Raw genomic sequence first — 27,196 nt, 5'->3', positions numbered from 1 at the left:
CCTTTAGGATAAATCTAAGACATATCAGTGCTGGCACTGGTGCTTAGCTCCTTTAGGATAGGTCCTGGGACAGTGTACAGTAAACGGTGATAGGAATGGGGAAAGACATGGATCGAGAGCCACATAACTAGCAAGGCCAGAAGGAAGGGAAAAGGAAGAAATACTTTCACGGCATAGCTTGGGATGAAGTTCTCAGTGGACCTTTACGGTTTCCAATTGCTTATCTGTATTCGTCAAAACAGAATATAATCACAATTGATGAACAAAAGGGTGCCTGTAATCACCGAGCACTGTTGCATGCTATGGGTTTAATATCAGCTACCGGAGTACTCTGTGTAAGGCATCTTGAAGGCACTGTCACCTCACAAGGGAGTTAGTTTGAGTAAGTTTCTTATCTGTATTCCCCGTGGCCACGGCAGCGGTGACGAAACAAAATGGCCCCACAAACAACTGACAAGGGCGAGCGGCGCCTTGGTGCTGGTGCTGATGGCATGCCATTACCAAGATTATGGATGGTGGGGTGGTGGAGTTTAAAGTAGGTAGTGTTACGGCCCACGCTGCTCAGTCTGAACGGTAATCTGTGTATTCAGATTCATACTTCAGAACTGCGTCCGACTATGGTGTTGGTGAATCTTTAATTGGATAGTACATTAGATGAAAAGACTTCTTCTACTATTATATAGGTTAAGAGAAATGAGGAAGGAATGCACCCCAATTTACGGTATCAAACGCGCTCGTAGGCAAAGAACGCAACTGAATCATGTCCAATATCAGTATCAGCGTACGCGAGGAACAGTAAAAGAACGCCACTACATAGATAGGCAATGTTGCCTTCAGAGGGACGTCCAGCAACGGATCTTTTAGGACAGAATTGTTCCTCAGACTAGCTGCGATAGCTGAGAGCCTTGAGCGAGGTTTCAGACGCTTAAAAGGAGGTGTTTGGAGCTGGTGTATTGGTGCTGGCTTTCCCTTATTCTCAGACGATGATGATTGCGGTGATACCTCGAGCCTTGAAGTTGCTTTGGGATGAAAGTATCGGTGAAGTGCGGGGCAAACTACCCACGCAAAGGCGGTGATGACGAAGTAGAGAACAACTGTGGCTATAAGTGACAAGCTTGATATTCTCCATATGATTTGCTCAGCATAGGTGGGGAAGTAGGCGTTCCAGGCTGCGACGAAAATGGCTGTGTATGCTAGACACATGACGACGAAAGCTGGAAACGCGCCTCGCGCTGTGATATTGAGCCAAATGGTGTTTTCGAGTCTATCGTGGGGTAAGGCTCGTGGTGCAAAGTTGATATGCATCACTCGAAGGATGTTGATCCAGTGTGTCCAGTACAGAGACCAATGCCATTCTTCTCGACTGATGAAGTCCAGAGGTGTGCGGTGATAAGGTGCTGCAGCTGCATCCCCCGCATCTTTCACAATCTGGACCATGGTAGATGTTGTTTCCAGCTTCACCGATACTGCCACATCTGCCCCTTTGTTCCACCAGCAGAAACTTGTGCCGAAACTGCAGAGAATAAACGCTGCCGTTGTGAGCTCCATTCCTGTGATAACCAAGCCTTCTGCCCCTCGAGCAACTACAGTGATGCAAAACCATATGGTCTGAGCATTCGAGATGAGCCGGAGAAGCAGATCCACTTTGTTCTTGTCCTCAATGTCTTGCACGGATAAGGTAGGGTAGGCGATATAGTTGTGGTTGATTAAATAAAGAAGTTGTTTCGCATCGATCGGAATCGTAAAGTCGTCGGGAGTGCGAAGTTTGAACCCGCCAGAGTTGGCATAGAAGGCATGCTTCATAGTCCATTCAGTAAACCCGGAGGCATGAAAGTCTTTGACGGACTGCCGCGCGGATGACCATTGACCCATTGCCAACTGTAACGTAAACTCAGGACCCAGTGCACAAAGGAAGGTCAACCAACATCTGCGCCAAAGTATATCAAATCGCGTGTCTTTCTCCGATGGGACTTGAAGGCATAGAACAGACCAAGAGCAAAGGAACATCGTGACCGCACAACTCCACACAATATCGATCGTCCCTCGACCAGAAGCCGATGGCGTCCAGCCTTGCGTGAGAGACAACGAAGAGTTGCTGGAAGGTGGCAGGGTACAGGTAGCATTTGGGATAGGCACAGCGTAAAAGCCGTGCACCTGAAATGCCAGGAGAATCAATATGGGCCTGCTATAAGCTAGCATGGTGCATACTAGAGACGCAACATTCTCTCATACATGGAAGATGATTTCATCGACTTATATTAGCCAGCAGATGAGGCTGCCAGCCAAATTCAATTTCCTTGGTTTCGACAAGAGTAGGGCCACGCGTATGTTTGTTGCAGAGGCCAGTCTACGATCGAGTGTCTCGGAGATCCTGCACGAATGTACGAAGTGGGAAGCAGACTGCTACTTTAGACACACTGATTGGCACGAGTATTCGCCCTCAAAGAAGCAATTCAGACACTTGTAAAACATGCCCATTCCCTGCCAGGGAACGGGAAAGGCAGTGGGGGGCGAGGCTCTGGGGGCTTGAAATGCTCTCGAGGGTCTTGCTCGGGGATTTTTCCCGAGCTTTTGGCTTGACTTGACAACATTATAATCGACCAAAATAGCCTCCGAACTTTCAAATAGCTTCTTACACATAAAGTAGGCGTTGCGTTGAATAGGCATTCATAATTTTCAGTTGCCATCGCGGAGTTACTCGTTAGGTTAGGTTAGATATGACGGGGACGGGCTGGCTTCGGGCGTAGCCACGCGCTAAATCTTGCCCCCGCATAGGTGCGGGAACGAGTAACTTTCGGACCCATGTCCCCCTTTCCGTCGCGCTTGCTCAGCCTGACCATGCGCGCGAGGATGAAACGCTTCGACTGACTACAACTTCAAGTTGGCTGGCCCGTTTCTGCTCTGCTGTCATCGATCGCAACAGCCTTCTCCTCCAAACATCTCTGTGCTGTGCGAGCTCATCACGACGAATCGCGCGCGCCACATTCGAAGCACCCTCACGTTTCGCGCCGTTCTCCAAGCCCTCCGTCATGTCTTCCGACGAAAAAGAACCTCTCATCAACAAGAACCAATCCCTCCAAGACTACTATGCCTCGCTCGAATCCAGAATCGGGTACAGATTCGTGTTGGGAGGAACACGGCACTTTGGATTCTATACTCGTGGCACATACTGGCCATTCCCTATTGGCAAAGCTCTCAGGGCTATGGAGGACAATCTCATCGGTACACTGGATCTAGAGAAGGGGTCGAAGGTGCTGGACGCGGGATGCGGAGCCGGATATGTTGCCATCCACCTGGCTGAGGAAGGCTACCGTGTCCATGGAATAGATGTCGTGGACCATCACATTGTTAAGGCACGACGGAATGTCAAGACGCAGGGACTGGAAGGGACAATCACGGTCACGAAGGGCGACTACCATCATCTCGACGCTTTCGCGGATGATAGCTTCGATGGTGCATACACAATGGAAACTTTCGTCCATGCAACCGAACCCGAAGCCGCGGCTGCAGAATTCTTCCGCGTCATTCGGCCTGGAGGTAGTATCGCCATGTACGAGTACGACCACCTCGACTTTAGCACTCAACCTGAAGAGGTCGGCGATTCTTGGACGGCCATCAACAAGCATGCCGCGATGCCGGCGTATGATCGTTTTCAGCAAGGTGTGTTAAAAGGCATTCTCGAGGAAGTTGGGTTCGAAGATGTCGAGGTTAAGGATCTGTCAGACAATGTTCTTCCAATGTTGAGATTATTCTACATCCTGGCTTTTATCCCATACCTCATCATTGCGTTTCTGGGACTCAAGTCTTATTTCATAAACACAGTGGCTGGTTATGAAGGATATGTCTACAGAGATGCGGCCCGGTATATATCGGTATCTGGAAAGAAGCCTCTGGCTGCGGGCGAGGTGGAGCCAAGCGAGGAAAAGAAGCTTCGATGAAGGGCACTGCAAATTGAGACAACTGACAGGATTTGGCTCCGCAAAGGAATTGAGACTTGCTCCGTAGCTTACAACAGGGAGGATACTACATTGAATCAAACCTTGGCCAATTTTAACGTCGGCGGTTGGAGACGTGGTAATGGTGGCATGTCTTTTGAAGCTGGAGGTTGAATGGCCAGTCATGTGCGACTGCAGGAGCGGGATTCAAAATGGACTCCTTAACAATCCTTGCACTGTTGTCTAAATTTAGCTGGGATAATAGTAACTGTAGCCGAGGAGTCGAAACAAAATCCTTTCTTTTTTTTCTCGCCTGTACTCACCTGAGCTCACTGGTACTCACCTGCTGCCTAGCCTCGCCTCAACCCACTCACTTTAACTCACCTAATAATGCTAATAAAGCAGCCTTGCTCACCTTTCTAAACTGAAACAGATTCTCTCCATGTTAGGATTGACGTGTGATAACCAGCTGTTCTTTCTTTCTTTTTTGCTCTCTTTCTTTTTCGCTGTCTTTCTTTTTTGCTGTCTTTCTTTCTTTCTTTCTTTCTCGATTTTTCTACGATTCATCTCTTCGGGAAGTGGTAATGACCACCCGCTGTATTTTCTTCGTTCGCTGGTGGGCAAACTGGAGGTGTTCCTTTTTTTGCGGGTAGGCAATCGTTTCACCCGGGTGATGTTCGTTCACCATACCCGGAACCCACTTCCTCGCAAGAGGGATTTTTATTTATTTTTATGTAGCATTATATACTTTTCTTTTGCGTTTTGTTTTCTTAGTTTCTCTTTTTTCTTCTTTTTTTTCTTTTTCTTTTGTTCTTCTTTCTTCTTTCTTCCTTTTTTATCTAAGAGCAATGTCAGCAGATAGCTCAAAGTTATATTGTGTTGGGGTGGTTGAGACCACTAGACCATGGGTTTTTTTTGTGGGAACCTTTTGCTTAAATTAAATGATATGATAGGTTAAGCGAGAGCGGTAGGCGCAAGATAGTGAGGTGAAGGTGAGAGTGAAAGTCGGGTGAAGTTGTGGAAGTGAGTTGAAATATGGTTGTGGGGTTGAGGTTAGGGAAATTGTTTGAAACCTCCAGAGCGGGAAGCGAGTGAGTGAGAATCCGGGATCTACTAGAGATGGCGAAAAGAGAATTAATCTATTCTAGTGTATAGAATCAAGAAAAAGTTTCAAGAGTTCCTTTTCTTGTAGGCAAAACCTAATGTCTATATATTGAAGACACTGTCTGGTTTCGGTGTAACCTGAACTAAGTACAGGATTTATCTCCAACTCTGCTTGACGAGATGTGGAATAAATCGCTGCCAATGAGTACGGAAAGAAGATTTCTGACTACCGTATTAATTGCTTTCTCAAACATGATTCCTGAATAGGGGAGTGAGCTCTAGAAGAGAAGGTCCCCCGAAGTCTCTTCAAAAGCGAGACATCGGTCAAGCACGCAGACCTGAACACTTTACACTTTATCACACAGATCAGAGTGCCTATTCTTGTCCCCGCTACCTTTTTGTATCTTGCAGGATTCAAGGATCTCATTGACTGTAAACTATTACTTTCGAAACTAGACATAGTCTCAAAACAGACCTCCTAGGTCCTTGTACCTACAAAGTGATATCTTGGAAAGGTTTGATACAGTAATACTCACATGAGTGTATTAGGATACCACAAGACCGGAGGTGAAGACTGGATATGGTATAAATCATGTAAGCCAAGGCTCAATTACTGACCTTCCTCGATTAAGTATTGGAAGGAAAAGAAAAACAAGTAAAGTAACAGCGAACAATCTTCAATCACTACAGATGAGAGAAGATAGATCCAAACATAGAATTCAAAAGATAAATTAATATACAAGCACTCTCACTATAACAAGAATCCAATGACCAGAGCCGCCAAAATCCACTAGCATGCATTGCAGTACAAACGATCAGATTTAACAGAAGAGGAAAGCTTTTTCACTCACTCTCACCGACTCCATATCCATCTCCATCTCCACTCCCCCATCTCAAAGCAGCGCTAGCCCCCATTAAACGGCCATATTTCCTGCCTCCAAGTCACAACACAAAGCTTCATCTACAGATCCTCCCGATCTGTCTTTAGACCACCACTTACCAGTACTGCGTTGACTTGAAAGGCGTCGCTATTCTTAAAGCATAGAAGCGTGAAAGTGTCTGTATTTGCACGTTGTCAGTTATATCTTCTGTTGTCAATTACTTTGGACGATATCGCTTAAGTTTTTGGTGTTGGTTGGTGGTAGGATGGATGTTGAGGTTGAGGATGGTGATTGCAAAGTATATGGAGGAGTTAGGAGTGAGATGTATGAAGGAAGTTAGGAGTGGAAGGTGTGTTTGTATATTCATGATGCATAATCATAATCATATCTCGTACGCCTATGTAAATGCTACGCCGCATGCAATGTCCAATGTCCTCCCGCACCTATGTCCTTGAGCCCCATCCAGAAACATACTATACACCTCCCATGAATGAATACAATGTAAAATCCAAGCCCAGCGAGCCATGCTAAGTATCTTCCAGTACACCATATTCATACCATCGTCCACCAGGAAACAAAAAGATCACACTCTAGTCCAACCTCTAAACCAAACACCAAAGCACTTTTCCAACCCAAAAGCACACAATCTATCCATACACAGGTACCTTTTCCTGCCTACCAAGCTCAATCATATCCCTCAACCTATAATCCAGAATCGGCGTCTCCCAATCATCCTCCAGCAACCCATAAGTCTCATTATCATAATTAGCAGGCTTCCTCGGATTCAGCGCCCAATACCCAAAATCCGCATCGACCATCTTCAGATACCTCATCAAATTCCTCCAATAGTGAAGATCTCCGGCACCGGGTTCGTGCGGGCCGCCAAACTCACCGACCCAGACGGGCGCGATGTCGTGCTCGAGGAGGTATCCCCAGTTCTCGTTCATGGATTTGACGAAGGAGGGGAATGGTCGCTTGGCGTACATGCCTTCGAGACTGCCCCATCCGGACCAGCTGTAGACGTGCGCTGAGTAGACGACTCGGTCGGGGATATCGAGGACGATAGGGCGGGTCTTGACGTCTGATAGATCGTTGGAAGAGGAAACACCTTCGACGAAGATCAACCAGTCGTCTCGGAGGGCGAGGACTCGATTCCCAGCTCGCTCAGCTGCCGACGCCCATTTCTTCCAGGGCATCGTCCCCCATAATCCTCGTGGTTCGTTGCGCAGGTCGGCTCCGATGACGAGTGGGACGTTGATGAAGGCCGCCATCACCATTTCCCAGTTCTTGATCCATTGCTCTTCGGTTTGACTGACCCGACACGCTGGACCCAGATGGTTGTTATACCAGGCCGTATCGCACAGATTGATGCCACAGCACCAGGTCGCTTGGGTGATGTGGTTGTTGATAATGACAGCCACACCTGCCTCAGCTAAGCTTTCGGCGACAGCGATATAAATATCCAACGCCCGAAGTCCCATCAAGTCCTCATTTGCGAGCAATAGGTCCGGGGAAATCATGGGATTGTCCATCACCATCTCGTCCGAGTACGGTAAGCGCACGCTGTTGAACCCCAGACTTCGGATGGTTCTAGCGATATCATCGCGATGTTGCACATCGAGGCCACCGGGCACGAACAGGAGGTCGCTGCCGCCATACCAATTGACGGAACTCAACTTAAACCTCTCCCCTCTGCTATTGACGATATTGCGACCGCTGGTGCGCAGAGGGAGATGAAACAAATCGGGCGCCGAGTCGGGATCCACGAGCGAGGGAAAGGGTGTTAAGAAGAAGTTATCAGGCTCGTAGATTTGCGACCCCAGACGCTGGGTGTAGACGAAGATGGCGAGCACGCTCAAGCCGGCAGCGGCGGCCAGGAGAGAAATGAGGAACTTGACCCTCATCGCATCTCATTTCAGTGACTGACTCGATCAGATGATCCAGATCTGATTGATTTCGCGCATCACCATTTTTATTCTGGCGACTCGGCAAGTGCGGATGGTGATGAGGGTGCGGCGGCGGGTGATTGGGTGAGCGGGCTCAACGTGCGAGAACCATAGGGCAACCACGCTGGGCTGACGCGGATGGGGGCCATCATCGCCTCCTGCGCCATGGTGGTACTGTATAAACAAGAGAGGATCCTCTTGCTGGTGAGAGTCTGACCCTCCTTTCCCCATCTTTGCTGCTTCACTTTGTGTTCTTGTGATGTGTCGCGAGGCAGCAATCTTAGTGGAGTGAAGCGTGATGGATGATCATATCTTGGATGTTTGGATGGATGCTTGGGGTCTCTTCGTCTATATGCGGTGTCGAGATCGAGGGCAGCGGTGTGAGAGGAAGAACGATGCTTCTATTGCCACTCAGTCCATCATGTGTGTGTAAGGTTAACTGTTGCTGGCAGCTTCTCCTGGCGTTGGATGCTCGACATGGTCTTGGCTTACAGTAATCTTAACCTCACGAACCCTTCACTGGCGCTCTTCCATTCCCTTGCTTTTGTTCTTCCTTTCCTTCCTTTTCCCCATGTCAGTCTTTGCCAGCCCAGCTGCAGATCCCGGCCGGGAGTCGAGTCTATTTTGCCTCGAGGGTCCTCGGCAGCTTGCAGCAGGCGTTCATTCTTCGCTTCTGGGCCTCTTCTCGCAGCTCATCCACAGCATCAAAAGGAAACTGCAACGTGCCCAGCCACAGGTTGGGAAGAGGTGAGGCGTCTCGAGATGGATGCATCCAATGAAGACTCCCGGTGACAGACATGTCTGCTGGTGCAGCCAATGGCTGGTCGCATATCTCATTCCTGTTGCGCTTTTGCTGCATCTATCTCTCTGTTCTCTGATAACTAATGTATGGCAGGTAAGGGTTTGAACCTTCTTGGGAGACGGCAGTGACATCTCCATCTCTATCACTGCTCCATCCCGCTTCACGTCAACCCCTCGATGCGATTGCCCCTGTCGTTTGTTTCTGGGCCCGATGTTGGAGCACTGCATGGCATTTCTTCGCGAGTCACGATGCTGCAAGATGAAAGTGCTTGTCTCAACCTCATCAACTAGCTCGTGGGTGAATGTCGCAGGCGTAATTGGTGGCTTTTGTTTTCTTCATTTCTCGGCTGGGTCTGGAATCATACTGCGATGCTTCATTCCAACACCCGTTGCCCAATGACATCCACTACTGCAGTCCTCGTTATGGCGGGTGCCAACAGGAAGACAAGGTCGTCGTCGGCAGAGATACACACATCTATCTTGCATAGCACCAGAAAGTGGCTCAAGTGGGGACGCCTGAGAGCAGTCCATCCAGGCAGTCGTCGAACACCCTTCCATCAAGCATCGCATCGAGCTATAGGAAAGTTGGAGTGACACATGTCGGCACCGGTTCGCCGTGGTTGTCGTGTCTCGCGGCCTCCCTCAATGTGGATTAAACGAATTTCCAAAGTACCACCAAACAAAACCGAACTCTTCCTGACCCCGTTTGTTCGTTCATCGCGGTCTGGCTCTAGTTTTGGTTCACACCTCTTTTCCGCGCTGCTGTTGCTCCTCAATGTTTGTTGTTTACTTCAGTTTTTCCTGACATCTTGCATTCCGCCCACCGTCGTTCCTTCGAAGGCATGTTTTTCTCTAGACTGCGAGCATGGTGTATCCAGAGAGTCGCCAACCTAGGCCTTGTTGCTGTCGTCCTCTTGATGGTCATCGCATTCTGGTACGATCGTCCTGCTGCTCGAAATGAAGATGGCGACAGTTCCAAGAGACCGGGCAAAGGTCAGCATCGCCATTATCGGAACGAAATCACCACCGCTCAGCTTGTGTTTGTTTACTATGACCTCTTTGCACATGTTATGGGAATGCTCTTTCCGGTCCGTTTGATCTGGGCCATTAGGAGCATGACCAAGAACTTAAAGACGGTTTCCCTGCCGGCGCAATCACCTTCCAAGAGGATGTCAAGTCATCTTTCTCCATTAAGTGGCACCAGCGAGTCGGGAGACGAAGATTCAATCAGTTCTGATTATTCTGAGTCGGAGATCGAAATGTCAACCACCACCACTGAAAGCGACTGGGATGATGCGCCGTTGCTGCATGCAATTATCATACCAAACTATAAGGAGGACATGGACACTCTACGAGAGACTCTGGACATTCTAGGAAGTCATACTCAAGCACCTTCATCGTACGAGGTCAGTCTCTATCGAAGAGGGTCTGTTGAATTATGTCTCAAAGCAATATCTTGGCAACCCCTAACATATTTGCTTTAATAGATTTACCTCGCAATGGAACAGGGGGAAGCAGGTTGTGAAGCCAAGGCCGCGATTCTGATCAAGGAATACACCAAGCACTTTCGCAGTATTGAATTTACAGCTCACCCCCGAGATATTCCCGGAGAGGCGCAAGGAAAGAGCAGCAATCTGAGTTGGGCAGCAAGATACATCAACAGGAAATACTCAGACGAGGTTCTGAAGCGCAATGTACTCATCACAGTCATCGATTGTAAGAGCCTCAACCCCACACCTTGGCAGATCTCCCGCTCCAGCTGCAGCAGTTCAGTCGCTAATCTAGCATCCTTCAAAAATTAGCTGACAGCCACCTCTCCTCGAAATACTTCACACTAATCAACGGCATGCATTTCGCATACCCCGAAACCGCCGATTCGACCATGTACGTGCCCCCAATCATCTTCGACCGCAACGCGCACGTCGTCCCGCGGCTCGTCCGGGTAGCCGACCTGCTGTGGGCAGGTGCCGGTCTTTCCGGCCACTACGCATCCTCGTCAATCTGCCCGCCCACCTCTGTATATTCGCTCCCGCTCTCGCTCGTGGATCGGGCCGGCGGCTGGGATGCGGGCGCGGATGCCATTGGCGAGGATTTGCATATGTACGTCAAATGCTTCTTTGCGCTCAACGGCAATTTGACCACCAGGAGCGTCTTCAGCCCCGCGAGTCATAGCAATGTATATACGAATGGCAAGGGTGTGAGAGGGTTCTACAATGATATTATGGCGAGGTATAAGCAGGCGTTGAGGCATATGTGGGGTGCGTTGGATAGTGGATTTGTCCTGAAATCAACCATAAATATGTGGTGGAGCAGGCGGAAGGATTCAAATAAGTACGATTCCCATACCTTAAATTCGTCTGCGGCGACTGATACATAAATCCAGACCAAAATGGGGTTCAACAATCATCCTCCTGCACCGAATGTACGAAGCGCATTTCCTCCCCATCCACATCACCCTCCTCATCCTCGGTAGCGGCTTCTACACCCTCTCAACGCTCTCCACCCAAATCCCCCGCCTCCTCCTACAAACTCTCGACATAACAGGCTGGATGCGCCTCGTCTCTGCGCTCAACTTCATCTACTTCTTCTTCCTCTACGAATCCTACCACTACACCTGTGTCAAAGGCCGCGAAGAAGAGATGCTGCGCGCCAACCTCGCCGACCGCATGGTGGACTCCTTCTCCTACCGCCGCTTCCGGACGACAGGACTGGATTTCTGTCTCTTTCCGGTGGCGGGGATCCTATTCGGCACCGTTCCGGCGGCGGTGGCGCTGTGCTGCCAGTTTTGGAGCTTGGGACTGGTGTATAAGGTTTCGAAGAAACCGCAGAGGATGGCGGGGCCTGCTCCTTGATTACCTGTTATGATTGATAGATAGATACATGCGCGCAATTCTTGTGGATAGGGTTTTGTTTAGACGGCGAGCGAGTGATTGGTTATTTATACGGCTGAGATAGTTAATGTTAATGTAATCAACTTATAGATGTAAATCTGTGAAGATATAAACCACTTTTTTGAATCTGTTTTTATATGCTAGAAAAAAACGTGAAAAAGCAAAGTAGTGAGATCTGAAGTCTTACATTTAGAGGTAGGAACCCGCGCCATATCCAAGTCAGGCTCTTCCCACGTGCTAAACACTGTCCCCACGTCGCGACTCGCGTCCTCTCTCCCCCTTCCTCTGATCCTGTCCCTTCCCCTCTCTCCCTTTCCCCTCTTCCTCCCTTCCTCTCCCCTCCCTCCCCCGTATTCCCCCAAAATGCGTCCCCGAACCCTCATCCTCCCCCTCGTCCTCCTCACCCTCCTTCTCATCGCCATCCTCCGCCTTGTCGGCTTCATCCACCTCTTCTTCACCCGCGCCGGCGCCGGCGCCCTCACGCAAGAACAGATCCGGGACGCGCATCTCGCGAGTTTGGGCGCTCACGATGGGAGGAAGATGTTGATTCCCAAGATCGTGCATCAGGTTTTTCATGATTGGGGACATGTTGGTGAAGGGAGAGAGGGGAATGAAACGATGCCGGAGGATTGGGAGGAAGTGAGGAGGGGGTGTGTTGAGAGGAATGGGGGGTGGGAGTTTATGGTTTGTTGATGATTTTTCTTTGCTTTGGTTTTAGAGAGAATCTGGTGAGGGTTAGGGATAGATGTGCTGATGTGCTAATGTTTTACTTTATAAACAGCTCTGGACAGAAATTAAATCGAGGGAGTTCATTAGGGAGAATTATCCCTGGTTTTTGGATACGTATGATGGGTACCGATTCCCGGTTCAGAGGGTGGATACTGTGAGGTATTTTTTGCTGAGGCATTATGGGGGGATTTATTTGGATCTTGATAATGTATGTCCCCTCCCCTGTTCTGAGAAATGCATCTAATGCTGTCTGTCTAGGGCTGTCTTACGAACTTAGAACCGTTGCTTTATTACCCCGCTTGTAAGTCTCGAATTCTCAAAGCATTACCTCTTTTCGCTAGCTATCTCAGGAATCAAGCTCCAGAGTCAGTGCTCTGAACGAACATCCATATTGCGTCCCAAAAGCTTCACTGACTCCCAAAAACAGGGCTCACAGACGGTGGCCGCGGCGCCCTCTCGAACAATATCTTAGCCTCCACTCCCATGCACCCCTTCTGGGTCCTCCTAACCGACTCCCTCATCCCCTACAACTACAACTACCTCTTCCCCTACATCACCATCTCCTACGCCTCGGGCCAATGGTTCGAGACCGCGATCTGGGAACGCTATCACGGTTCTAAGAAAACGATGAAAGAAGAAGAAAAGGTGTATAGGATCATGATGGATGATCGAGTCCAGGATCGCGTCGGAGAGGGGAAATGGGTCTTCTTTACGCAGGAGAGGGGCGGGACGTGGGTTAATTGGGATAATAGGTTGTTTCTGTGGGTGGGGGATCATTTGGTATTGCTGGCGGTGGGAGGGGTGGTGTTGGGTGGGGGTGGTTGTTGGGTTTGTTTTGGACGGAGGAAGAAAGTGAAGGGGTATAGGGTGGTGAAAGGTGGTGGTGAGGGGCAAAAGGAGGATGCTTGATTTTTGCTTTGTGATTGAATTGGGCTGGGTGGCATTTGAGGCGTTTAGGGTAGAGGATTAATGTCATGAGTTATAGTTTTGATTGTCCAGATGAACTTTCTTTCAGTGGTCGATGAGAGAATTGCTGAGGGTTGGTATATCCTCAAGTCCGTGTGCTTACTTACCTACCGGACTTTCAAGAAGCAAGCTCCTGAGTCTACACAACTCCAATTGAACACATACCGTATTTAATTTCAGATAACTCCGAAAGCGACACACAAATAAACCCTTTAATTCCATCTCCCCGTTTTCATGTCGCCATCAACATCGATATTTCCAACTCACTCCACTAATCAGCCAGAAACAGAAAATCTCAACCCAACCCCCTCATCCCTCATCCTCAAATCCCCGCTCCTCCATCTATCCCTCCCGAAACTTAACAACGCGTCTAACCCCCCGTTTCCCGCACGTACGTCCAGAATGTCACTTACTCACTCTTCCCGACCTCCGACATCGTCGTACGTGTGCAGGGTGTCACTATTGCATGAACATTGATATATCTTGGCAGCTGGATAAGGTCGGAGTGACCCGGGAATGATGATGCGTTTGTACGCGTGGGGCGGAGAAGAGGGATGCTGATGGGAATCATGACCGGGGTGAAGGGGTAAGGGGGTGGGTTATTTTTATTTTGTTTGGGAAACTTGTTTGTTTGTTGAATTTTTGAGGAATTGAGGTTGGGGTTTGAAAAGCTATACTCGAGGTATAATTCGTCTTAAATCGTTGAGAGTGAGAGTGGGGGGTGAATAAGGAGAGTGAAATTTATTCAACGAGGACAAGATTTTTTATAAACTATAATTAAATACAGATAAACGCAATGTTCAGGTGCGATGGCCGCCGAATTCAGCGGGTTTCGTCGCTATTTTATGCGACGATTGTCCTAATCTAGGGACCCACAAAGGTCCGCGAGTGCGCTCGCTTCGTCCACCACCGAAGATCTCCCGCCTTGAAATCGACTAGGTGAAGAATAGATGATCTCCACCATATTCTATCGTAGGACCCTCAAAAAAGTGCTATCTCATTTCATCCAACCCAGAGATCTCGCCACGTTCGCTAATATAATAATTGCAGGTGCCTTCCGCCTAGCTAGCAGCAACGACATCATTCTCTGTGGTTTAGAGACACTGCACCAAGAATCTTATTAAATACTCGCGATCCGAAATTCCCACTAGGTGGAGTGTTCCTGATCGGACCATGCTCATCATGGTTTTGCATAAGAGTCTTCTCACGACTTTACTTACAACCTCTATCTGTGTATCTGCGTTTGGTTTGGCTTTAGCATTGTTCTTAGAAGATCCATTTGATGTGCTGTCAGGGACTGCAGCATATGCTGCTGCGCTTGTGGTATTTGTTGGGACAAGTGGTGCTGGATCTTGAGGATGCCCTTTAAGTCGGTGAAACCGGATCGATTCACTCACATAAGTTAATCGAACAAAAGCAATACTGCGAAGGCACTACAATGGCTAAATACATTGTGCATTGGCCATCATACGTGAATTGAGCTTCGTGTTGGTTATCGGGATATCGTTGGTCTATTCTCTGAAACATGAGAGAGGGGTAAGATGAGAAGTGAGAGCCAGTAGCACACCAAATATCAGGAAAGAAGTTGTTTTCTTGTTCTGTGACATTTGAATTACTATTTCAAGTAAACTCAAGTCTTTGAAGCCTCCATTTCATCCCCCATTTCCTCTCAATGACGAATAGTACGCCAGAAAGAGAGCACAAGCATCCGAAGAAGGTGAAGGTTGGTCCCACACCTATGCGATCAATTATATCTTGGAGGAACGCCACTGCTATGGCAGCGAGAGTGCATCGCACGAAATTACTAGACGCTTGAGCAGCTGCAGGCGCTCTGGGATTGATGTCGACTCGGAGTGTATTGGTCGCCTGTCTGAGAGGTTAATGCCACTTTCTACTAACGTGGACGTTCCCAAGTCTATAATATTGTACCACTTACATTGAAGCAGGTCTGTATGGCAAGACCGGAGATAAATTGGATGACCAGAGGTACAGCTAAAGGCTTCGCACGACCATCAGCAGTCGTCCCATAGATTTTTTGGAAAGTGAGAACGCACCGCTACCTTCTCCACCGCCCAGCCAAAGCCAATCACTGATACAACAGAAACAACCAGAGGCACAAAAACACTTCTTAACCGTGCCATTTCGATTGGAAAACTTCTCAAGTCATCGCCTCGAACTCTGTCAATTGATAGACCATGCAGCTTTGCCATGATCCGGTAGTCACGATCAATCAACTTCCCGGAAGTAATTGCAGCCAGGGAGCAACCAATCCCGAAAGGAAGGTAGATCAGCCCTGCTTGTAGTTCATTGAGTTGATAAATATTGACAAATAGTGTCCCCAGCGATGCAGAGATACAGCAGAACGTTGTGTAAAGGAAAGCTCCAGCAAACGCAACTGCAGCATTGTCTTTGGAGAGAAGCAGCGTTAGAGATTTCAACGGATTTGGAAACGAGCGTTTTCTTTTCATTGGAGTGCTTTCGGAGGACGACGTTGAAGTCTTGAGTGTTGAGCCTGGTAAGTCGAGGAGACGAGAATATGGAGGTGGTCTGAGACTTCCGTTTCCAACCACTCCGCGTGCGGTTTCAGGGAGCAGGAGCATCACTGCTGTGAGACATGCGCCGGACACGATGCTTAAGAACCAGAATATCCATCGCCAGCCTAGGCTATGAGAGATAGCTCCACCAATTAGAGGACCAAGGGCGGGAGCACTAGTGATTCTGGATGAGTTAGAAGGTTTGTTGAGGGATCGATGGCAAAGATATTTGGTCTCACCCGAAGGTCAGGGCCCCAACATATGATCCTCTTTCGGACGGCATCGCGACATCAGTAACGACGCCATACGCAATCGAGAAGGCTCCTACAACATCCTGTCAATCTGAAAACAACGAATCAAAGCCGTAATACCTTTAAACTTGAAAGTAGAAGAAGGGTTCGTACCGGATATACCAGCACTCTGTAGCATTCTCAGCAACAACAAGCCAAAAAATGAGGATTGAGTCGCAAGAACAATGTTCGCAATAAGATACAGACCGAGAGTGAAGAGATACATAGGTCGTCTCCCATAGATGTCGGAGGCATCGCCGGTGATAGAAGGAGCAATTGCAGAGATGGCCATGTAAGTCGTGATAGAAAGATCTACTTGCGCAATGGATAGGTGTAGGTCTTTGGATATTAGTGGAATGGAGGGATAGTAAATGAAACTGCTCAAAGTTGAAAACCACGCAGCCAGGGCGACGAGACCCACGATGTAGCGCTTTCGCCATTTGCTGAAGACCGAATATTGGATTGTTGAGATACTCTCGATTGAGTCTGCTTGCACTGAGGAGCTTAGCTCCTTCTGGTTGCTCATCGTTATTGACAGGAATTTTGCAAAGGAGCAAAGTACATAGCAAACACAGTAATCGTATTTGTATTTCTACCCCGCGGCGGGGAGCGCCCGTGGGGTGGTACAGTACAAGGAAGATACAGAAGCGAGAACAGGCTTTCAAGGACCCGATTGGAGAGCGATGCTGCCCGGCTCGGACACCTTCATGGTGAACCGGTCTTGTAATAAGCCGAAGTCGTGACATTGCAGCGACCGAGGCTTCTGAGCTGAAACGCGGGGATCACAAACGGAAAGTGCGTCTGTGATGCTCTTACTTCTTCATATCAATTCCACGGATCGTGAACAACCCCGAAAGACATCAAGGCGCAAAGGCTATACCTGGCTTTGCATCAAACATGACAGGTCATAGTGCAGCAGAGGTCTCCTGGCAAGCCATCGCCAAATGTAAGCAAGCATATCGAGACTCTCAAATACCTCAGCAATGGAGTATCCCTAGCAATATGCTGCCGAAGGATCCTCCTTTGATGAAATACGGCCTACAAAATGTTCTACACGTCCCTCGAGAATGTGGTCTTCTATCGCCTACTGAAGTTACAATCACGGAGACACATTCTGTGGAAGACTTGCTTTCCGCACTCGCAACTGGAAAGCTCTCAGCACTGGAAGTGACAACAGCTTTCTGCAAACGCACAGCAATTGCACAACAACTCACAAATTGTGTGACGGAACCATTATTCTTGTCTGCTATACAGAGGGCAAAAGAACTCGATGAGAGCTTGGCTCGAGAGGGGCGAGTTGTCGGTCCTCTGCATGGACTGCCTATCAGCCTCAAGGATTCATTCGATGTCATTGGAGTTGATAGTTCGATCGGAATAGCTTCATTGTGCTTCAAGCCCGCTACCATCAACTCACCACTCATTGATTTGTTGCTATCATTGGGTTGCGTTATCATCGCCAAAACCAATGTACCCCAAACGCTCAACTCTCTTGACAGCGTCAATAATGTCTTCGGCCGAACGATGAATCCAATTAATCGACTTTGCACTGCTGGTGGAAGTTCAGGGGGTGAAGGCGTCATTGTGGCGATGCGAGGATCCATAGTTGGATGGGGAGCAGATACTGGTGGAAGCATCAGAGTTCCTGCTATGTGCAATGGCATCTTTGGGATCAAGTCGAGTAATGGTCGAATTCCAGCTGGAGGAGGACCTCTTATCTCGAATGATGGGACTTCCAGGTGTGCAGTTCCAGCGGTGGTGGGACCATTGGCGAGGTCTATAGAGGATATTGACTTCGTGATGAGAGAAGTCGTACCTAGAGCTTGGATGTGGGCCGAAGACTGCTTTCCCTCGACTTGGAGCCTTGATACTCCTCTCACCGGGAGTGGGCCAAATGGCGAGTTTGTATTCGGCATTCTCAGAGGTGATGGAAACTGTACCCCATTGCCTCCAATGATGAAGCTTCTCGACGAGGTGAAGACGAAGCTGAATCAATACCCGAATACAAAAGCCATCGAGCTTGCCGCACCGCAGGCATGGACGAAGTGCCAAAGCGTCATGGCTAAGTTGATGAGCGCAGATGGAGGCGGGGTCCTGGCTGGTTTGCTTGATGCAACTGGTGAGCCACTTGTGCCATGGATGGTCGGAAAGTTCAAACGCAGCGAGCCAAAAACGCTACCCCAAGTCGCAGAGCTGCAAGCGCGAAGGACGAAGTTGGAACGAGAGATGATGCAGTTATGGGTTGAAGAGGATGGCAAAGGTGGAAAGAAGTCCAAGGTCGACGCCGTCATCTGCCTCATCGCGCCTCATCCAGTACCAGAAATTGAAAGATATAACGCAGCGGGGTATACCTCAAGCTGGACACTGCTTGATTATCCTGCTGGCAGCGTCCCAGTAAGAGATTTCAGTGCGGAAGATCTTGAACTTGGTCAGCCACAAGGTGGGACTACGATTTCAAGCTGGGATGAACGAAACCGCCAATTGTGGGATGAAAAGACTGTTAATAGGAGGGTTTATGTTGGGACTCCTTTGTCAGTTCAAGTGGTAACACCAAGACTTCAAGATAAGAGATTGATTGAGGCGATGAGAATCGTCAATGCAGCTGTGCATCGAGAGGGGAGTAGATCGAAACTGTAGGAATTGATGGTCAACATATTGCTCTACTTCTATTGATCGCATCTTCGTGAATCTGATGAGATCTGACTAAATATAGAGCAGTCTTTCAGCCCCCACCGACTTCAGTGATCAAGGATTGTAAATCTGCACCATCCAACCCAACATTACCCCGCTTCAGTATCAAGTGAACTGCCTCTAAAAAATACTCGACAGATCAATTGAACAAAAACAATGCAAGTGTCATGAATTTGTTTGCAATAAGGTATCTTCAGTGGAGTGATCTTTGCGAAGCTTCATGTATGCGTCAACCTTCTTGATAACCCTCGGGATACTTGTCAACGAGTTCTTGAATCCACTCGATGAGCATCTGACGGTATTTCGTAGTGTTTGTGTACAGAGAGGATGCACACAAGCCGCCATGTCTGCCGACCATCTGTCATAGCTTCACTTGAATGGCTTGGCAAACTTACATTGTGTATAGACGAAGACGATCCTCGTAGTCCTCAGCTGGTGCCGAGATTGGAAAGTGCTTGTGATATTCGCGTGTCCATGCTCGACCAAGTCTGAATCGAGGGACAGTCATGTTTGCCACGTCCACTGTGCAAGATTCGTTATTAGTAAATCTCTCAAAGGAAGAAGTGTATCTGTGCTCACATTCATTGTGAGCCCATATTGTAGCGGGATCAAAGACAATAGGCTCGTCCGTGGATGCGTTGGTAGCCAAATTTCCATACCAGACATCTCCATGCACCAAGACAGGCTTAATCTTATTCGAACCGGTGTGCAAAGGCCGAAGAAGTCTTGGAATGACTTTCTCGAAGAGCGCAGGTAATAATTCCTCCAACCCCGCGCTGGGTCCTTGGGCGTCGCGCTCTTGTTTCACCCTCATCTTAACAGAATTGGTGAACATTTCTTCCCATGTATCACACCAAGTAACATCCCTGGCCTTGTTGCCGTTGTAAGTCACGACATGAAAGCCAAACTGTCCTTTAGGTGAGAAAGGGATGCTATCGCGGTGCAGCTTTGCCAAGGATGCACAGAACTTCTGCATGTCCGGTATCTCGTCGATCATTTCAACGTAGTCGCTGAGGTAAAAATGCGTTTCGGGGTCCAACTTGTATGTTCCAGCTCCCACGGGATGTGGAAGTAAGTCAGGAGCAATTGCATAGAGCGATTTAGCTGCCTCGTACTCGCCAATGACGAGGCCCAGTCCATCAACACCTTGGGCCACCTTGAGAAAAAGACTCTTCGGGGAATCGTTTTCGAGTAATAGGTTGATTCTTGCAGTACGGGTCCAAAAGCTTGCTCCATGAGGCAGGGCGGAGTCCACTCTTGAGCCGGGAGGGAAGTCTGACAGTGACTTATTAGCTCAGTGTCAGGGCCGGGCTCTGCAAATCGAACTTTGGACTCACAAGCCGCTACACTTTCATCTATGTCAACTTTCTCAAGTATATTCTGTACTTGGGGGGCTGGCACACCCGTGTCGTCTGCATCAGAGCTCATATTTGAGACAGCAGCACGTCACGTGTCTGGTGGCTTTTCGAAAACAAAATGGTGCTGGCGACACTGTTCGAGAATACCTGCGAGTAAAATAGGAAGACAGGTACCTAGCTATATATCAATAGAAATGGGATAACTTTGAAAGATGTCACAATGGATGTTGGATGCATGATGCTTCGGATTTGTCTAAGCAGATTCCGCATGCTCTCAGGCTCAAGGGAGTGTAGAGCATGCAAGATGCAAGGTGAAATTGACGCGCGCTTCTCCCAGAAATGTACTGTGATGGTAACAAATCATCGATTGATGACGAGGCGAGGACAGGAGTACTCAATGTTGGTTGCTCATAATAGGTACTCCATTCAAGGATATACACTAACCCAGTGAAGCTTAGCTTCAGGACTAGCCACTATCAAGGAAAAGTTTCAACTCCATCGGAACTTCACCAGCGAATATCAAATGGAACGCTTGAGTTGCCTTGTGCTGATGGCAGGGTTAAGGGCCATGAAACGACATCCCAGCGTCCCATTGCAGAATCCTCAAGATTTGGACTCGACATACCGATAACCCACAAATTACAGCAATCAACGATTTGGCTGCCAGCACTACGAACCCTCCAAGTATGACTACGAAGGCACTTCACTACCACTGCCATGATGTCCATTGATATATTTTCTATCTACGAGGTGCAGCGATCTGCGGATGGTGTACGTGGACCGCCGCTGAATGGCATACATTGTAACGCTAGGCGCGGGATTTCCTACGTGAAGGGGAGGAGATACAAAATCGGAAGCTCCAAGCAAGATAATGTCTCGAGACGACGGCATTCGACGCTCAAATGCAAGGAGCCGGCTTGGTCGAAGACTTTAGATCAGCACCGGTATTCTGGAGATGAAGTTTGAAGGGGAAGCGCGCGCTACGGTTCGGTGCGACCCAACCTGAATTCGTGCCGCAAGACCTTGACCGACTCATATTGTCCCGAACCACATATTATTCGGCTCCCCGATTTAGAACCATACGCGGCACGGGATCTCGACTGAGGTGTGGTTGTACTGGGCTGACGGCGCGAGCCTGGCCAATATGCGTTGATCATACCTTTCGCCTTCCTTCCAGGCGTTTTCTCCTAGTCAAGCCATCAACGGAGTAATTTGCTACTATTATCTCTTCATGAAACGAGCTGTTGCACAGCGCAACACAAGCATAATGATCCTGCGACCTGCCATTACTATTTGCTTTTTATCAACTCCCCAATTGTGACTCCGTACGCTCTGCACTGTGTCTGACGTCGCACATACATGCTTAGTCCAGAGAAGACCGTTTTTGCTTGCTGTTTTTTTCTTTGCTGTTTTCTTCTTGTCTTGGAATATCTCTTCTATTGTCGACACAATCTATCAAACACTCTCAGTAGCACTATAGTGCTCTTTACATGTCATATCTCATCAAGGTAATGCTGACTTGACTGATCTGCCTTGTGACTTTGAGTTTCATCGCACGTTACCCGCAGTTGAGCCTATGGATCTCGTGAGTCCCATTCTTTCACATGCAAGCTATGACTGATCTGTGTTTAGGGCGCTTCGGAAGCCAGGAGAAAGTCTGAGCCTTCATTTCTGGAGCGGAAATTCCGAAGCCTGAATCTTCGGAGAAATGCTTCAGACACAGCTGTCGAGATCATCGGGAGTAAAGGACTCGTTCTTCTCTACGAGCCTGCCGATTGTCACGTCGACTTCATCTTCGTCCACGGACTAGGTGGTGGGTCCAGGAAGACATGGAGTGCGTCGCCCAATCCGGCTCATTACTGGCCCAAAGAATGGCTTCCTGCCGATCCCGATTTCAGACATGTCAGGATACATAGTTTTGGCTACAACTCTGACTGGCTTCAGCGCCAGCAAAATCTGCTTACAATTCACGATTGGGGTCAAGATTTGATGGAGCAGATTCGGAATAAACCGAACATTAGACATGCTACCACTCCTGTTGTCTTCATTGGCCATAGTATGGGAGGCTTGGTAATTAAAAAAGCATGCATACTTGCGAGAGAAACTTCACGATATGAAAATTTTGCAGAGCGCATCCATGGTGTATACTTCTTGGCGACGCCGCACAGAGGGTCTCGACTAGCTCAGGTTTTGAGCAACCTGCTGAAACTAACACCATTTGGTGACAAGCCATTCGTCGGTGCTCTCGAGCAGGGTTCCGAGACTATCATTCAGCTTAATGCGGAATTCTGTCACTGCAATGGCATAGCCATTTGCTCTTTCATAGAAAGCATCCCGACTAATTTGGGGTTTGGATCAAGTTTTATCGTAGACAAACTTTCGGCTACACTAGGTATGTAACATCTCTACTCTTATGTACGTGGAAGGCTTCCATGCTAATACTCATAGGCTATGACCATGAAAGAATCCAAACACTCAATGCCGATCACAGAAGTATCTGCAAGTTCGACAGTCCGAATGACTCCAACTTCCGGACACTGAGAGACAGCCTTGCCTCAACTGTCGATGATATTGAACGCTCTGGTATGACATTTCGATCATCTCTATCGAGCCTCGCTAACATTCATATCAAGTACCAATGGTACGGCAGCAGGTCCAACACCAAGAAATGCAAACCGTCTCGGCATTCTTGGCTGTCTCTGACAGTCCGATCGATGAACTCTCTAATCTCAATGACGCCAGGATGCCGGGATCTTGCGAATGGTTTACTAGTGGCAAGACCTTTCTCGATTGGCAGTACGGCGAGGACTGTACACGTTACTTTTGGCTCACAGGTCAGCCTGGTGTAGGCAAATCAGTCATCACCGCGCATGCAATAGAATGTCTGGGCGACATGACCTGCAGTTACTACTTTTTCAACCACGAAGGAGAAAACAAACCCTCCTTGGGTGGGATGTTACTATCTCTGGCTTACCAGATGGCGAAGAAGAGCAGCGTCATACGAGAAATGATTCTTGGGCTTTCGAAAGACGTTTTGGGCAAGGATGATTACCGTAGAGTTTGGCGGAAACTCTTCATGGGCGGTATATTCTTGACGAAATTCACCACGACGTAAGTGCACCGTATGAATCCTAACCCCCTCTCATAACTTACAACGCTTCAGGCACTACTGGGTAATAGATTCACTCGATCAATGTGTTGCCACAAAGGAGGACCTCGACAATTTCTTCAGTCTTCTAGCAAACATCGATGGCTGCATCCCTGTCAAAGTTTTTATCAGCAGCCGCTTCTCGGATGATTACGAACGGCTATTTAGAAGGCTACCGTATGTAACCATACAGATCTCTGCAGAAGATTCCTTACATGACATCCGGATTTATGTTGAAGCTCGTGTAAAAGAGCTCACTATCGAAAACGAGGAAATGAAAATCAGTTTGGTCGAAACAATGGTGCGAAAGTCTGCAGGGTGTTTTCTGTGGACCGTTCTCGTTATGGAGGAGCTCCTGCTGGATGGATTCACTTCCCAGGATATCGAAGAAATTCTTGATGAGGTGCCTGAGAAAATGGATTTATTGTACCGCCGGAATCTGGAGATCATGACGAACAAGACTCGCTCGAGAAAACTTGCTCGCTCCATACTGGTCTGGACACTTTGTGCCACAAGGGCTCTCACTATTGACGAATTGAAAGATGCCATCAGGTTAGATACCGGGGCCATTGTTACGCGCGACCTGGAAAGAAATCTACCAACCATCTGCTGTCACTTTGTGGTTGTAGACAAGCAGAAGAGGGTTCAAATTGTCCACGAGACGGCTCGTGCCTTCCTACTCAATCCAAAACTCAAGTCAGATTTCCGAATCCAGATACCGTTGGACAACGTTCAGCTTGGGCTGGCCTGCCTGAGATCCCTGACGAGCGATCGAACAACAATCACAGCGAAATGTAAAGGCTCTACAGATCACGCGCTATTTGAGTATGCTTGTTTGTCATTCTCGGAGCACTTGGCTCGATCTACTTCTTCTTCCGATGCCCTCTTCCTTGCGCTCATGGAGTTCCTAAATAGAAGCGTCCTGATATGGATCGAGACAATGGCTAAACGAAAGTTTTTGGATTGTCTCATGAAAACGGCGACGCATCTGAAAGCATATCAGCTGAGGAGAGCCAAGTACGCCGCACCGCTGCGGGATAGTGTAAGTTCTTGGGCTCTAGATCTCCCTCGAATCGTCACAGAGTTCGGTACCAATTTGACGAACCACCCTTCCGCCATATACAATCTCATTCCTCCCTTATGTCCCAAGAGTTCGGGTCTCTATCGTCAATTTGGCTCTTTGGAGACTGGCCTCCGCCTTAGAGGACTATCTAACTCTGACTGGAACGATCGAATATCATGCTGGCACTACAACAAGACGGCGAGATCCATCGCTTGTCAGGACCAGTGGTTCGCTATTGGGCTTTCGGATGGATTGATACACATGTACTGGACGTCAACATGTCAAGAATTCATCCGTTTGAATCACGGAGAGGCTGTAAGGATCCTCTGCTTCGGGAACCTTGGAAAGACCTTGATTTCTACTGGTCTTCGCATCATCAAATTGTGGGACGTGAGCATTGGGTCTCTGTTGTGGGAGTACCGACTGGAATCCGATCCTATGGCAGTCAACTTCAACGATGACGACAGGAGAGTAGTGGCCGCTACGAGGTCGAAGCAACTTTTCACTTGGTCGACGGAAAATGGCAATCTGATCTCGCAACATACTTGGCACCGCAACTTGCCCCTCGAGTTCCAACATATCACTTCCAAAGCTCCTTCCTCCGTTGCCATCTCTCCGGATCAAACATTAATGGCGATAGTCTATCGAAGCTTGCCGCTCTGCCTGTGGGACCTTAACACCCAGCAACATCTAGGATTCTGCACCAAGACACCTGATGATGGTAGCGACACCTCCAACAACATCAACTCGATCTGTTTCAATTCTGACCCAGGCCTCAATCTCATCGCTGTTGCTTATTGGGATGGAGACATCGCAATTTTTGAAACGACTTCAAGGACTATGAGATGTCATGCGAAGATACAAACGCAAGTGCTGGCGGTATCGCCAGATGGAAAGACGCTAGCTGGCGGAGACTCAAATGGAAATGTCCAGCTATTTGATTTCGAAACGCTACAATTGATGTATCGTGTCTCTCTCTCTGATGGAGTAGGTGCACTAGCTTTCACAGGTGATAGCTTGCGGGTTATGGATCTTCGTGGCACTCAAGTCAACGTCTGGGAGCCTGACGCCCTTGTTAGAAAGTGGGATTATGCCAACGAGGATCGAAGCGAATTTTCTAGCGACGTCTCCGAAAGGACCATTCAAAATGCAGGAATTACTTTTGATGACCAGAACGAGAATATTACAGTCATCCAAACTGTATATGAGGGGACAATGGCTATCTGCGGAAGAGCCAGTGGTTCAATTGCGATATGCGACATCACCTCGAGCGAAACTACATTCCAAAAGCTATGCAAACCCAAAGGCATAATGATGGCTATCCTCTCTTTAGACTGGAATGAGACTTATCAGCTCGTCGCCAGTGCCGATGCTTCAAGTGCTTTTAAAGTTGTCCGTCTCTTCAAAGAATGCCAGCACACCATCGATGTTCGCGATGAGATTTTGAATGCACAGCTGCCATATGGGCAACTCATCACTCAATTGCTTATCAGTCCTGATGGCACGCGACTTCTCGTCTCATCTTCAACCGCCGACTTTATCTGGTCACTCGAGACCAGGAGTGTTGTTTCTTCTCGCGAAATTGAGCACCGGACGGAATGGAGGTGGCTCACACACCCTCAGGATAATACAAAGATTCTGCTGCTAGAAGATTCGACGCTTCAATCATTCCGGTGGGATGCATCATCAATTCTTTCTCCGGATGTAGAAACTCCAATTTCCATGGGGAGTCATCGCTTTGTCGACTTGAAAAGCATGGTTGTGCAAAAGAATGATTGCAAGCTTGTCGTGAAGCTCGGCCTCAATGTCGAGGGAGAACCCCCTGCTGCTTTGAATGGCACCAACGATCCCGTACTTTATATACTCGACCTTTCACAGACTGAACCTCCACCACCGTCACTCCATCCCGAGCCCCTCTTTCCATCACAAGCTGTGAACCATACGCCTAAAGTCAAGCTACTTCTAGGAACTGCACCTGGACCTTTTGGTAGCCCTCTATTACTGTTCATCTCAGAAACGGGTTGGATCTGCTCAATCGACCTGAGAAACTCATCTCCTCACTCGACATTTCAGCGCCACTTCTTCATCCCTTCGGCGTGGCTTAGCACTAGTGCTACAATTATCACTGGGTGTACTGTCAGGAAGGATATCTTGTTTGTTCGCGGCCATGAGGTCGCGATAATCGGAGGGGGTTTGAAGGCTGCGGAAACAATCTCAATTTCTGAATCCAACTATACCAACAGCTATTTATTGAATGAATCTAGTGGTAAGGTGTTCGAGACGGCCAAGATTGGATAAACTCGGAACTTGTATACTTAATTTCAAAAGCTCAATTCTTTGGGATAAAATCGCACATCAGACATCTAAGACCTCCTTCTTCCACGTGACTTTTATATGATTCTTCGAAATTGAAGGCAAGACATAAAAGAATGAAAGGGTATCAGCTGGAGATGGATTAGGCTCTGTCAGGGGATGTAGACATTTTGCCCGGACAAAATTATTTTGTTCTCCTCGTACCGCACGGTCCGTACCATCCGAGACACCTAGGTATGACAGAGCAGGAAGCATGCCGTTTTGCAAATGAAAAATTGAAGTCACAAGGAGAAGGCTCATTTGGCTGACATCAATTTTCTCCATTCTGTCATTGTAATGCTTTCCTTGTATTCTCTCGATCCTACGTTGCATTCTTGTAAGAGAAGCCCCATTTTCGCACAACACTCCTTATCTACACGTGATGACCGTCATCATTATTAACTTCGCAGAATATTTTCTATCCTCGCTCTTCTTCCATTTCTCTTCAATTCGAAGATGTACGTGAAAATACTCAGCATTTGGACAACAAATAGTGATCCGTGAGTCGGA

At 48.2% G+C, this 27,196-nt stretch overlaps 11 protein-coding genes across 11 annotated transcripts; 7 read left to right on the top strand and 4 right to left on the bottom strand.

The window, feature by feature from the left end:
- Positions 1-683: 683 nt before the first annotated feature.
- LY89DRAFT_684463 (uncharacterized protein) lies at positions 684-2,297 on the bottom strand (the record flags this gene model as incomplete). The annotated part of the gene is made up of 1 exon (XM_018214888.1): positions 684-2,297. Exon 1 carries the CDS (start codon positions 2,197-2,199, stop codon positions 685-687), a length of 1,515 nt encoding a protein of 504 aa, XP_018071767.1. The 5' UTR covers positions 2,200-2,297.
- Positions 2,298-2,821: 524 nt separating this feature from the next.
- On the top strand, positions 2,822-4,303 carry LY89DRAFT_684462 (S-adenosyl-L-methionine-dependent methyltransferase). The gene has a single exon (XM_018214887.1). It carries the CDS (start codon positions 3,030-3,032, stop codon positions 3,936-3,938), a length of 909 nt encoding a protein of 302 aa, XP_018071766.1. The 5' UTR covers positions 2,822-3,029; the 3' UTR covers positions 3,939-4,303.
- Positions 4,304-4,323: 20 nt separating this feature from the next.
- LY89DRAFT_53039 (uncharacterized protein) lies at positions 4,324-5,212 on the top strand. The gene is made up of 2 exons (XM_018208087.1): positions 4,324-5,026; positions 5,084-5,212. The coding sequence occupies exon 1, from the start codon at positions 4,378-4,380 to the stop codon at positions 4,795-4,797; it is 420 nt and encodes a 139-aa protein (XP_018071765.1). The 5' UTR covers positions 4,324-4,377; the 3' UTR covers positions 4,798-5,026; positions 5,084-5,212.
- Positions 5,213-6,261: 1,049 nt separating this feature from the next.
- Positions 6,262-7,912, bottom strand: LY89DRAFT_684461 (glycoside hydrolase family 5 protein). The gene has a single exon (XM_018214886.1). It carries the CDS (start codon positions 7,822-7,824, stop codon positions 6,568-6,570), a length of 1,257 nt encoding a protein of 418 aa, XP_018071764.1. The 5' UTR covers positions 7,825-7,912; the 3' UTR covers positions 6,262-6,567.
- Positions 7,913-9,819: 1,907 nt separating this feature from the next.
- On the top strand, positions 9,820-11,618 carry LY89DRAFT_684460 (uncharacterized protein). Its single transcript, XM_018214885.1, has 4 exons — positions 9,820-10,073; positions 10,155-10,383; positions 10,470-10,998; positions 11,051-11,618. Exons 1-4 carry the CDS (start codon positions 9,927-9,929, stop codon positions 11,517-11,519), a joined length of 1,374 nt encoding a protein of 457 aa, XP_018071763.1. The 5' UTR covers positions 9,820-9,926; the 3' UTR covers positions 11,520-11,618.
- A 303-nt stretch (positions 11,619-11,921) lies between these two features.
- LY89DRAFT_696850 (uncharacterized protein) lies at positions 11,922-13,427 on the top strand (the record flags this gene model as incomplete). Its single annotated transcript, XM_018216863.1, has 5 exons — positions 11,922-12,242; positions 12,340-12,495; positions 12,546-12,588; positions 12,715-13,115; positions 13,287-13,427. 5 exons carry the CDS (start codon positions 11,922-11,924, stop codon positions 13,425-13,427), a joined length of 1,062 nt encoding a protein of 353 aa, XP_018071762.1.
- A 731-nt stretch (positions 13,428-14,158) lies between these two features.
- LY89DRAFT_684459 (uncharacterized protein) lies at positions 14,159-14,837 on the top strand. The gene has a single exon (XM_018214884.1). The coding sequence runs from the start codon at positions 14,436-14,438 to the stop codon at positions 14,607-14,609; it is 174 nt and encodes a 57-aa protein (XP_018071761.1). The 5' UTR covers positions 14,159-14,435; the 3' UTR covers positions 14,610-14,837.
- Positions 14,838-14,854: 17 nt separating this feature from the next.
- Positions 14,855-16,623, bottom strand: LY89DRAFT_684457 (multidrug resistance protein). The gene is made up of 5 exons (XM_018214883.1): positions 16,192-16,623; positions 16,027-16,111; positions 15,308-15,971; positions 15,190-15,252; positions 14,855-15,119 (listed from the first exon to the last, which is right to left on the bottom strand). The coding sequence occupies exons 1-5, from the start codon at positions 16,601-16,603 to the stop codon at positions 14,874-14,876; spliced, it is 1,470 nt and encodes a 489-aa protein (XP_018071760.1). The 5' UTR covers positions 16,604-16,623; the 3' UTR covers positions 14,855-14,873.
- Positions 16,624-16,851: 228 nt separating this feature from the next.
- Positions 16,852-18,733, top strand: LY89DRAFT_684456 (amidase). The gene has a single exon (XM_018214882.1). The coding sequence runs from the start codon at positions 16,975-16,977 to the stop codon at positions 18,709-18,711; it is 1,737 nt and encodes a 578-aa protein (XP_018071759.1). The 5' UTR covers positions 16,852-16,974; the 3' UTR covers positions 18,712-18,733.
- On the bottom strand, positions 18,718-20,499 carry LY89DRAFT_684455 (uncharacterized protein). The gene is made up of 4 exons (XM_018214881.1): positions 20,103-20,499; positions 19,345-20,040; positions 19,161-19,287; positions 18,718-19,112 (listed from the first exon to the last, which is right to left on the bottom strand). The coding sequence occupies exons 1-4, from the start codon at positions 20,191-20,193 to the stop codon at positions 18,995-18,997; spliced, it is 1,032 nt and encodes a 343-aa protein (XP_018071758.1). The 5' UTR covers positions 20,194-20,499; the 3' UTR covers positions 18,718-18,994.
- Positions 20,500-21,256: 757 nt separating this feature from the next.
- On the top strand, positions 21,257-26,648 carry LY89DRAFT_52882 (WD40 repeat-like protein). Its single transcript, XM_018208086.1, has 5 exons — positions 21,257-21,708; positions 21,756-22,515; positions 22,572-22,706; positions 22,757-23,234; positions 23,287-26,648. Exons 1-5 carry the CDS (start codon positions 21,700-21,702, stop codon positions 26,630-26,632), a joined length of 4,728 nt encoding a protein of 1,575 aa, XP_018071757.1. The 5' UTR covers positions 21,257-21,699; the 3' UTR covers positions 26,633-26,648.
- Positions 26,649-27,196: the final 548 nt, after the last annotated feature.

Source organism: Mollisia scopiformis, assembly GCF_001500285.1.
Source record: "Mollisia scopiformis unplaced genomic scaffold LY89scaffold_11, whole genome shotgun sequence".
NCBI classification, from domain to species: domain Eukaryota; kingdom Fungi; phylum Ascomycota; class Leotiomycetes; order Helotiales; family Mollisiaceae; genus Mollisia; species Mollisia scopiformis.
The sequence above is the reverse complement of the archived record's forward strand: the minus strand, read 5'-3'. Positions and strand labels throughout refer to the sequence as shown.

Bases quoted from the DNA above. Each gene is read 5' to 3' on its own strand.
- LY89DRAFT_684462 (XM_018214887.1), top strand. From the start codon at position 3,030: ATGTCTTCCGACGAAAAAGAACCTCTCATCAACAAGAACCAATCCCTC.
- LY89DRAFT_53039 (XM_018208087.1), top strand. From the start codon at position 4,378: ATGTTAGGATTGACGTGTGATAACCAGCTGTTCTTTCTTTCTTTTTTG.
- LY89DRAFT_684461 (XM_018214886.1), bottom strand. From the start codon at position 7,824: ATGAGGGTCAAGTTCCTCATTTCTCTCCTGGCCGCCGCTGCCGGCTTG.
- LY89DRAFT_684460 (XM_018214885.1), top strand. From the start codon at position 9,927: ATGTCAACCACCACCACTGAAAGCGACTGGGATGATGCGCCGTTGCTG. The intron at 10,074-10,154 runs GTCAGTCTCTAT...TTGCTTTAATAG, and splicing joins AAGCACCTTCATCGTACGAG to ATTTACCTCGCAATGGAACA. The intron at 10,384-10,469 runs GTAAGAGCCTCA...TTCAAAAATTAG, and splicing joins ACTCATCACAGTCATCGATT to CTGACAGCCACCTCTCCTCG.
- LY89DRAFT_684459 (XM_018214884.1), top strand. From the start codon at position 14,436: ATGGTTTTGCATAAGAGTCTTCTCACGACTTTACTTACAACCTCTATC.
- LY89DRAFT_684457 (XM_018214883.1), bottom strand. From the start codon at position 16,603: ATGAGCAACCAGAAGGAGCTAAGCTCCTCAGTGCAAGCAGACTCAATC. The intron at 16,112-16,191 runs GTACGAACCCTT...AGGATGTTGTAG, and splicing joins ACAGAGTGCTGGTATATCCG to GAGCCTTCTCGATTGCGTAT. The intron at 15,120-15,189 runs GTAAGTGGTACA...CCTCTCAGACAG, and splicing joins CCATACAGACCTGCTTCAAT to GCGACCAATACACTCCGAGT.
- LY89DRAFT_684456 (XM_018214882.1), top strand. From the start codon at position 16,975: ATGACAGGTCATAGTGCAGCAGAGGTCTCCTGGCAAGCCATCGCCAAA.
- LY89DRAFT_684455 (XM_018214881.1), bottom strand. From the start codon at position 20,193: ATGAGCTCTGATGCAGACGACACGGGTGTGCCAGCCCCCCAAGTACAG. The intron at 20,041-20,102 runs GTGAGTCCAAAG...AGTCACTGTCAG, and splicing joins AGATGAAAGTGTAGCGGCTT to ACTTCCCTCCCGGCTCAAGA. The intron at 19,288-19,344 runs GTGAGCACAGAT...AATCTTGCACAG, and splicing joins AATATGGGCTCACAATGAAT to TGGACGTGGCAAACATGACT.
- LY89DRAFT_52882 (XM_018208086.1), top strand. The intron at 22,516-22,571 runs GTATGTAACATC...TAATACTCATAG, and splicing joins CAAACTTTCGGCTACACTAG to GCTATGACCATGAAAGAATC. The intron at 22,707-22,756 runs GTATGACATTTC...ATTCATATCAAG, and splicing joins CGATGATATTGAACGCTCTG to TACCAATGGTACGGCAGCAG.